Below are 10,737 nucleotides of genomic sequence, written 5' to 3'. Positions count from 1 at the left end.
TTCCTCTTTAGATCACAAACTTCCTTCTTCCTAGAGAATGGTAAATTCCTGTGTAGGGCAGTGACTTAGCTTCCTAGACCCAGGGTCAGCTCAAGGACTGACTGCCTAGGATCTAACATGGCTATGTNTTAAGGGAAAGCACATGGATCTGTTTTCCAACTAAAGCAAGGACATTGGAGCATTCGTTATACAAAATGCCACCATTCCAGGAGACTGAGTTTCCTCGAACTTTTTGCCTCGGGACAGCGCCAAGAGTAAGGAGGGAGCCTTGTCCCAGTGGAATGTGAATACTGAGACACTTAGGGGACCACCCATCTATACAATCATGGGACATTTACTGAGTGGGTCTCATAAAAGTGTCCCAACATGTTGAGTAATGAGTAACACACAAACAGTTTGTCATACATGTTGACCAAATGGACAACTTTAGAGGTTAGGAATGCTTTTGTTATTTTTAGGCTCTACAAGGAGTCTGAGTGGGCTTTAAGAATGTTAGGCTGACTCCACATGTACTCAATCCTACACATCATTTCTCTCACAGGATACTACAGATCTTTGTGATTTTCCTGAGACCCCCTTTAGCTCCTGGATCTTCTGGGGCAGAGTCTTGGTCCAGAACTGATGCCTTCTGGCCTTCAGGGCTCGACCCACAGCAGGTTGGGTGTCCAGCTTCAGGTACTGCTCACCGTGGTCAAACACAGGCCAGTGAGGTAAACCCACGCTGTTGGGGTTCCTGTGGATATGCCACCCAGCAGAGAAGGTGAAAGTCACTCTCATCCAAGGCCTGATCTCCTAATTTGTGTCAGGGCAGTGAACCAATTAGACCAAGGGTTGAGGGGGCTGATGGGGTAAGTGTCCTTGTACAGTGATACAAGTGTCACCCACTAGTTTCTGCTCCATGTGGGGCAAGACTACCTGACCAGTTTTGTGTCTCTGTCTCAGATGGAATATTTAAGGAACAGTACCATAGCACCTGCCAGGTCACTGGAGTATGACCAATAACCAATATGTACAATATATCTAAGCTTGCCCTGGGGTGAGGCGAGTCTACCATGTGATGACTTATCCATTCATGTTAATGAGATCATCAATTACAAATGGAGCCCTAGATAGGGATTCACCACCGTGGAGTTCGGGGAAGGGACGTGTTCTCACCCATGCCATGTAAAGTTGGCCCAGTACTTCATGATGTTTCTGCTCAGCAGCTTCTCCTCTGTAGTGAGGTCAACTGTAGCCAATGGGAAGATAAAGGTTCAGGTCCCAGCCTCCTGACGCAGCTGCCTACATACGCTCCACAGTCCCCCTTCTTACTGCAGCCTGACCCTGAACTCTAGGACTCTTTCCCTTCCCCCTTTATTACCCAGGATCCAAGAGCCACCCACACCTCTAATTGAATTCCTCCATGGTCATTTCTGCTCCAGTGTGTCCTCATTCCCTCTAGCCTAAGTGTGGTGGCTTGGATGATATGATCTCCACAGGCTCATGTATTTGTATGTTTGGTCCCAGTTAGTGGAACTGTTTGGGAAGAATTAGGAGGTGTAGTGGCTATTCCTGGTTGTCAACTTGACTATATTTGAAATGAACTACAATCCAGAATTGGAAGGCTCACCAGTGGACCTAATCTGGAGACTGGGAGATAGAAGTTTCTGATCTGGATCTTGGTATGGAGATCTTGAGAAGACAGGGAGATCTCCGAGTCCAAGGTCATCTGGGATTAAAGGTGTGGTGGCACACACCTTTAATCTGGGCCACACCTTCTGCTGGGGACCATATAAGGACATTGGAAGAAGGGAGTCTGGCTCTCGCTCTTTCGCCTTCTTGCGGTGTGGGACTCAGCGACTGCTAGATCCTTGGACTTCCATTCACAGCTACTACTGAACCATTGTTGGGATTTGGACTGCAGACTGTAAGTCATCAATAAATTCCTTTACTACATAGAGACTATCTGTAAGTTCTGTGACTCTAGAGAACCCTGACTAATACAGGAGGCATGGCCAAGCTGGAGGAGGTGTGTCACTGGAAGTTGGCTTTGAGGTTTAAAAGTCCACTCTATCCCAGCTCTGTCTCTGTCTCTGTCTCTGTCTCTGTCTCCGTCTCTGTCTCTCTCTCTGTGTCTCTCTCTCTGCCTTGTGCTTATAGATCAGATTGCAAGTGTTTAGTCATTGCTTCAGTGTCCTGCCTGCCTGTATGCTGCCATTAATCCATCCATGATGACCATGAACTCTATCCATTTGAAGCTGAAAGTTCCAATACATTCCCTCTTTCTTCTGTAAGCTGCCTTTGTAATAGTGTCTCATCACAGCAATAGAAAAGTAACTGATGTAACAATAGATTATACTTGGAAGGGTCCAGATTCTAATCTGGGTGTGGCTTTTAAGCTGGAAATGGCACACTCTTGATCATGTCTTCTCCCAGATCTTGATTTTTCTCAACTGGACTGGAAGCTCAGGTACCCACCTGGGACCCCATTCAGCTCATAGAAAACAAGAAAAACTCACGTTTCATGCCCCAGAAGGAGTTCCCAAAGACAAAGGGTACCTCATCGCCATGGTCAGCTTTTACAAGGGGTAGTCTGACATCATTGAGGTTCTTGACCTTATGATTGAACTCACAAAAGTAGACAGGGGCATGGGAGCCTAGAGGTGAGGACACATGGTGGGTGACATGACATTCTCTTACCTGGAGCTTTCCTGCTTAACCCTTGGTGACAAGGTACATTGGTATAAAGTTATCTAGTATCACAATTGTCAAGTGGGTGGTTCCAGGCTGGAGCACTAGTTATGGAAAAGTGCTTGGCTAGACAGTGACCATGACCTTCCCAGCTGAGTAGTTTTGCCAAATCAATAGAATAATAGAAACTTGTTTGCTTATCTGTACCTGGATAAGATGTTGCTCTTACTCTAGAAGGAAGAAATACTGTTGTATTTTTTGGTCCTTGGATGTCTGGTACCAGGACCATGACACAGACATGGGACAGAACCTAAACACTACAGAGTTCTAAGACCCATGGCTCTGAGCCCCCTTATCCCCATTACATATATACTCACTCTGAAAATGTGCTACTTGGAGTGTAGGGATAATGAACATGAAGTCTCCCATCATCTCTCTGAACTGTGCTTGGAGGGTCTGGGTGTCCTCAGTGTCCCCCATGTACTCTTCCATTAGCAGGTCACCGCACTCAGGAGGCAGCATCTACACCAACATCAGGAAGAATGAGGTTAGACAGGTTCTTGTTTTGAGAGGCAGCAACCTCAGTGTGAAGAATGTTTGGGGATGTGATAGGGTATGGGGGGAAGGTGTAAGTTCTTGGGGGATTCCAACCATAACCACACATACATACATACATACATACATACATACATACATACATACATACATTGTTTCCAGGCATGCTATCTATGCAGAGGTCCTTTCTCTTGGAGGCAGTAATCAAGGTGTCTCACCATCTGTGTTGCTGTATTCTTCAGAACAGACTGCAGGGTCTCTCTGGTTATTTCCTTATAGTTTGATCAGAGCCCACAATTTGGGAGACAGAAGACAGTTTTAGTGTAAGGTGTGATGGATATGGATCAATCTTCCACTGCCCACCATATGAGTCTCCAGACTTCTAGGGAATTGGAACTGTGTGTGCCTCACCAAGGGGAGAAGCCAATCATATTCATCACTGTTGACACCAATGATGCTGGGGACAGGGTGAAAGTCCACAGAAGTCAACTCCTCTTGGGGGCGATTGGGTAGGAACTCCCCATCCACCACGGCAGGGATCATCTTGAAGACCTGAGGAACATCCAAGGTCAGTGATGAAGATCAAATCTATCTATCTGTCTGTCTGTCTGTCTGTCTGTCTGTCTGTCTGTATCTATCTATCTATCTATCTATCTATCTATCTATCTATCTATCTATCTATCTATCTATCTACCTACCTACCTATCTATCTATCTATCTATCTATCTATCTATCTATCTATCTATCTATCTATCTATCTATCTACTGTTATCTACTGAGAAAACTTAACCATTACCCTCCTTTCTTTGACTCAGGATGCTCCTCTACCCCTGGCAGAGGTTCTACACATATTAGGATATTTTGGTGTTCATTATACGCACAGGATTAAAAGGATATCAAACCAAGGAGCAGAGGTAATTTGTTTAGACTAGTAAGGACTGACTCCCATATTCTGTAGACCAGATGCTCCAAGACACACAATTCTCCCAACCTCGTTAACAGCCAGAATCTCCTCTTCACTCTTGCCTCTCAGACAGCGTACCAGGGTCTCTGAGTCCATGGCCTCTCAACCAGATAAGGTGGCCACTGTCTGTAAAGAGACAGGGCAGGGGTTGGTTCATCCTTGTAGGCAAGGAGAAGAGTTTTCCTAATCCCAATTGGATGCCACTGTGCCTAAGTATCTTTGTGCTGTGCATATTAGAGTAAGTATGAAATTTCCATTTTCTTGTTCCTCAGATGTGACAGCCAGAGGGGTTATTCTACCCAAGCATCTCCTCTCTCTCTCTCTCTGTCTCTCTCTCTGTCTCTCTGTCTCTCTGTCTCTCTGTCTCTCTCTCTCTCTCTCTCTCTCTCTCTCTCTCTCTCTCTCNTGTCTCTCTGTCTCTCTGTCTCTCTGTCTCTCTCTCTCTCTCTCTCTCTCTCTCTCTCTCTCTCTCTCTCTCTCTCTCTCCCTGTGTGTGTGTGTGTGTGTGTGTGTGTGTGTGTGTGTTCACAAGTGCATATGTGTTCATGTGTGACTTTGGGAGTGCCTATGCCATGGTTTGTGTGTGAAGACCAGAGGACACCATTTGGTTGCTAGATCTCACCCTCCATCTTGTTTGATAAGTGGTCCTTTATAGTTTCTCTCCTGCCTACAGGAGTCTATCTTGCTTGTGACCTTCCAGGGAATTTTTTTTTTTGGGGGGGGGGGAGTCTCTGCCTCCTATCCTACCATGGGAAGGCTAGGATTACAAACTTGCTACCACATGCAGCTTTGTGTGTTTTCTGGGGGATCTGAGCCCAGGCCCTTATGCTTATAAACAAGGCAAGTGCTTTTATCTACTGAGCCACATCTTCAACTCATGCATGTTTGTTTTTGATGGATAATGGAAATCACAAGGTGCTTATAGATGCTTATTACACTCAGCCTGTATAAATAAAAGAGAAGTGGATTCTAACCCTCAAGTCTCCCAGAAAGTACTGGAAAGAAGCTATTGCCTATGCTCAGTTTTCCCCACTGAGCAAACTTCCAGAGTATCAGAAGGTGAAGGCTGAAGCTCTAGGGTCATTGATGGGATGGTAGAGGTACTCACTGTGTAGACCACCTCAGAGGTGTTGGAGATAAGGCCAGGTAGCAGGGCTGCTCCACTCTGCATGATGGCACCATGAAAAAGTCCTTGGAACACGGGAGATACCACAAGTGAAGACACACTTGTGTCCCTTGCTGACGCACCAAAAGCAGTGACCCGGTCAGGGTTGCCTCCAAAGTAGGCGATGTTCTGCTGGACCCAGCCTAGGGCAGCCACTTGGTCCAGGTATCCCCAGTTGCCTCTGGTCTGTTCATCTCCAGAGCTGAGAAGTGGCAGGGAAATAAAGAAATCACAGGGCTTTCTTATTTCTGTTCATCCACTACTGTGATGAGCACAGGCCAGACCCAGGCTCACCTATAGAAGTCCAGGATACCCAGGCGGTACTGGGTATTGACCACCACCACATCTTCAGTGGCTGCCAGCGTGGACCCATCATACATGGAAGCCATGCCTGTAACCAGTTCACCACCATGGATCCACACCATCACCTGTGGAAATCAAGTCAGAAGGTAGGAGGTTCCCACCCAGCTCTAGCTCCACCTGGAGTGTCTCCTACTTTACCTAATGCTTTGTCTTTGTGTACCTAGGCACCTAGAGAAAACTCCCTCAGGATGTCCTCACTGGGGCCACAGACAGAGCCCTGGCACCATCTCTCTGCCTCTCTCAGAACCCAAGCCTACATTAATGGCTCTAAATCAGGAGCATCGACACTACGGCTCGCAAACTCCTCTGAAATGAAATAAAAGTTTTTTTTTTTTCATCAGTGTCTCTTCTGATTATTAATCAGTGTCTCAGCTGGTTATGTGATGCATGCCTTTAATACCAGAACCCTGGGACCAGGCAATCCGCCCATGCACCTTCTCCACTTCTCTGCTCCACTTCTCTGCCCCAGATCAATTCTCAGGGTTGCTCCTAGAGCTGCAACAGAACACTAGCTGCAGCTTCCCTTCCCCTGTCTTCATCTCCTGTGGATCCCTCAGACCATCCCCCACGGCCTTCTCTTCCCACCTCATCCCTGGGACCCAACCCTCAACTCAGGGGCAGCCACCAACAAAGTCTACCAGACCACCAGGTAGGTTGACTATAGACTTTCATTCTCTCTGTTCCCCCAGACCCAATTCTCAGGGTCACCCCTAGCACTGCAACAGACCGTCTCCCCCTGGCCGGCCTCCCCTTCCCCAAGCTTCCAACACCAGCAAGAATTCCTGGGAACACACCAGCCACCCATGTCAGTAAAACAGGCAGCACACAGCCATGCACTCTCTGAAAATCTAGGGGTGGAGACAGAAACCAAAGAAAACAAAGCCCACCAAACAAAAACAAATTCAGAAATCAGTACCTAGACTTATAATCACCCCAAACCCAGATGCCTAGACACCAGCCTAAGAACATAATGAAAGCTAGGGCAATATGTCTCCACTAGAGCCCAGCTATCTACCACAGCAGGCCCCGAATAGCCAACATAGCTGAAACATGGGAAAGAAGACCTTGAAACCGACTTTATAAAGAAGGTAGAGGACACCAGCAGAACATAGCCCATCAAAGGAACTAAGCAGGGATAACATGAGCTCACAGAATCTCAAGCAGCAAGCACAGGCCCGCATGGGTCTGCACCAGCTCCTCTGTGCATCTGTGATGGCTGTTAGCTTGACGTTTTGGTGGTACTCCTAACAGTGAGTGCGTGTGGGTGTATCTCTGACCCTTTTGCCTGCCTTCTGGGAGTCTTTTACTCCTACTGGATCATCTTGTCTAGCTTTGAGATGGGGGTTTGTGCCTAGTCTTGTGGCATCTTGTTATGTAGTATTTGGTTGATACCCCTGGGAAGCCTGCTTTTTTCTGAAGAAGACATGGAGGTGGAGAGGATCTGGGGGAAAGAGGATTAGGGGGAGCTGGGAAGAGTGGAAGGAGGGGAAACTGTGTTCAGGATGTATTGTATGAGAGAGGATCTATTTTCGATGAAATATATATTTATTTAATATAATAATATATGAATAATATAAATATATTTATATGTATTATACAATTTATATTTTATATATAAATTTAATTTTTTTTAAGTTTAAAATAAATATTAAAATATATAGTATGTTTAAAAATTTATAAATTATATAAATATATAAATAAAAATATAAAATATATATCTATATTAGAACTCTGGAAGCAGATGTCAAAGACCTCTGAATTTGAGGCCAGTCTAGTTTACATAGTAAGTTCCAGAAAACCTCACCCACACTGGCACAATGGGTACCCTTGATAATAAATTGGCATAACCTCAGGGTTTAGCTTTCAGACCTCTGGTAGGTAGTGTGAGATTTGAGTTGATCAAAGAGCCACAACTTCTGGCTTCTCAGAGTCTTTAGGTCTCTGTGTCCCATATCCAGGGGTTAGTTTGTGCCAAGGCAAAGAAGTTCTTCCTGGATATGATAGGGGAGCTTACATTGACTTTCCCCTTATAGCCATCCTGAACAATTGCACTCCCATTCCCCCAAAGCTGGCCACAGCCTGACACTCACAGGCAAGTTAGAGCCCTCCCTGGCATGAGCTGGTGTGTAGATGTTGAGATACAGGCAGTCCTCAGACATTGGGATGGGAGGCATGCTCAGTTGCATCATCTCCAGACTCGCTGCACTCACGGTTTCAGAATTCTGTAGACATATTCCAAGAGATGGAACACAAAGGTTAAAAACAGACCCTGAGTATATATTCGCTCCCAGCCATCAGTATTTTGCTCTCAGGCCTCTGGTAGGTAGTGTGAGATTTGAGCTGATCAAGGAGGCACAACCTCTTTCTGCCCTGTGGTGTCTTGATAACAAGAGATCCCTCTCCAAAAATCTCTTCCCATCAAGGTAAAGGTCACAGGCTCTGGGAAAACTGGTATGGATCTCAAACTTCCACTGAGGCTGCCAGATGGGAGGGGGCCTTGGATCCCACTTCTTTGAATGTGATATTGACATGTCCATCTGTGAAAACTATTAGTGTGTGTAATGATACAACTTCTCTTCGTGCTCTCTGAGGCCTGGTATTGGAGTGCTGTATCTAGATAGCTGCTGCATTAATAAGCAGGGTGGTGGGACATCCGTCCCCTCATGTTCAGACTCTCAAGGAACTGTCTTCTCTCCCAGAATCTCCATTTGGAAGACCTGTATTTGTTCCTTGGCCAGTGGTACCTTAGATACTTTAGGTTGGCACATTGATGGTGGAGGGCAATTTTGCCAAGAGACCATTGTTACCTTGGCCTCTCTCTGGCATCGTCAGAATATCCCCGTCACAGGGAGAATGAAGCTGAGGGGTTGAGATGGAGAAAAGCACTGTAGCCTGACTCAGAGCTCTGAGTTCCTGCCCATTCCAGGGCCCGAAGTCCTCTGGGCCTCAGGAGAATTTACTTGGGTGTGTAGGTGGTCCCATTCCTCACGTCGCCCCATGGTTCAGGAGGTTGAGGGGGTGCAAACCTCAGCTGACCTAGAGGTGGCTTGGCAAAGGGAATTCCCAGGCACGCGTGGACACCCACTCTGGTGTCATTCAAGTGGACAAGACTGCCCCGAACCTGTCCTGTATGGGTGGTCCTGATGGGTCTGGCTGAGTCTTCACCTGTGAGTGACATAGGCTATCAAGGTTGGGTTTGTCCAATCATCCATCTTCAAACTATGGGTGTGGCTACTTTCTTGTGAGCCTCAGCTCAGCCTTCTCCATTGCTGGTCTCCAAATACTGCTAACTGCCAGGCACCAGATTATCCAACCAGGCTCACTGAAGGGCATCCATTCTTATGAGCTCAGTAATACATTTTGTAGTTGATGCGGTTCAAGTGCTGTGAGAGAGGAATCTGGCACCAACCTAGCTTCAGGTTCATTGAGAGAGCCTGTCTGGAGGGAATGAGGCAGCGAGCAAAAGGGACACCGACACCCTCCTTTGCCCTCTGTGTTTGACAGGTACACATATCCACATACAGTTTGCACACACCACATAGGCATACACAACACACACACACACACACACACACACACACACACACACACACACATACATGTAAACAAACAAATGAATATAATTTTAAAAAGACCAGGCTGTTGGAGCTGGGGTTGGAGAGCAAAGTCATGATTGAAAGTCACCTAATAATCCTGGTAAACCTAGGGTGTTCGAGTCCCGGTGTTCGGTAAAACGGGAGATGAGCTGGGTCATCTCCCTCAGCCTAGGTTCTGCCTTGGGCACTACACCAAGTGTCAGGGACCAGGTTGAGAAAACCCAGGCATCCTACATCCTGGGCATCCCGAAGTGTTGGTGTCTCCCATCCCCACTAACCACTCCCTCTCCACAGGAATACCAGAGTGCTACCCAGTTCACCCGGACCACCCACCATCGCTCGGATTGCCCACCATCGCTCGGACCGCCGCGACAACTTCAAAGGACTCAAGGGCATGCTGGGAACCCTTCCTAACCCTTCCTTGTACTTAAGCAAGTCCCAGCAATAAAAATTTGAGCCTTGATCAGAATTCTTGCCAAGGCCTCCATATTTCTTTTCGCAGCCCTTTTCCCTTTTAGGAGTTCCCGCTCTCCAGTGCAAATCCAGACCGGGGTGTTTCTGCAGGCAGAAACACTCAATTGGTGCCCATGTGGCTGGAGTGGATGGGACCTCAGACGCTGGTATGGAGCTCCACGTGTAAAAGGTGTATCGTGCATCCCGGGGAAAGAAGGTACTCAGGCTAGCACAGGTTCTAAACCTCTTTGATTTATTACAGGCACGATGTTAATTTGAGTGTTTGAGTGCTAACCTGGCATTTCTTCCCTCAGGGTCGCAGCGGAATTATGGGATCAGGGACCTCTAGGCAGTTTTGTGTCCACAGTCTCCAAGGACTGCTTCAGGCTAAAGAAATCCGGTTTGAAGAATATGAGTTACAAAATGTTGTAGAACAGATAGATTATTGCTGCCCATGGTTCAGAAAGGAAAAAAACCTTAAACAAGAGAACCTGGGAGAGAATTGGTAAAGCCTTAAGGGAGGCCCAGGCAGACAAGTTCACACTCTGCCTCTGGGCACTAGCGAAAGATGCTATTGATGGGGAGATTCCGCTGGCCTTACATAGTGCTGAGGCTGAGCTTAAAGAATCTCGGAAAAACTCTAAATTAGGGAAGTATGGAGATTCTGACGATGAGCTAACTCCTCAAAAAGGGGATCCTTTACCAAAAGGAACCACCAGATATTCTGACGAGGATTGGTCTTCCTACAAATCTGTATCCGTCCTACCTGTGACCTCTGCAGTAGCAGGGGCTGCTCCTTTAGATTTGCAAATATGTAAGTTAGAGTTTGAAATTAAGTTGCAAAAACTGACTAAGGAGCTTCAGGAGCTAAAAGCCACATCGTTTGGAGTAAAAAATACTTACCCTGAGATTTATCAACCAAGCCGCACCTAGAGCTCGTGGGGGAAGGACATGATTCTTCTAACATGCTG

The 10,737-nt window shown here is 46.7% G+C and overlaps 1 protein-coding gene across 1 annotated transcript in view; it reads right to left on the bottom strand.

Moving 5' to 3' along the window:
* Window positions 1–545: 545 nt before the first annotated feature.
* LOC110337821 (acylcarnitine hydrolase-like) overlaps window positions 546–10,737 on the bottom strand; it is a 12,283-nt gene continuing 2,091 nt past the window's right edge. Inside the window, 12 exon segments of the mRNA XM_021220855.1 lie at window positions 546–575; window positions 577–733; window positions 1,156–1,228; window positions 2,499–2,636; window positions 3,048–3,192; window positions 3,444–3,510; window positions 3,626–3,777; window positions 4,217–4,315; window positions 5,298–5,556; window positions 5,649–5,782; window positions 7,808–7,955; window positions 8,684–8,884. Coding sequence (XP_021076514.1) covers window positions 546–575; window positions 577–733; window positions 1,156–1,228; window positions 2,499–2,636; window positions 3,048–3,192; window positions 3,444–3,510; window positions 3,626–3,777; window positions 4,217–4,315; window positions 5,298–5,556; window positions 5,649–5,782; window positions 7,808–7,955; window positions 8,684–8,884 — 1,603 coding nt within the window.

The sequence above is a fragment of the Mus pahari genome, chromosome 20, assembly GCF_900095145.1.
Source record: "Mus pahari chromosome 20, PAHARI_EIJ_v1.1, whole genome shotgun sequence".
Lineage (NCBI taxonomy): Eukaryota > Metazoa > Chordata > Mammalia > Rodentia > Muridae > Mus > Mus pahari.
This window is presented reverse-complemented; position numbering and strand designations above follow the sequence as displayed.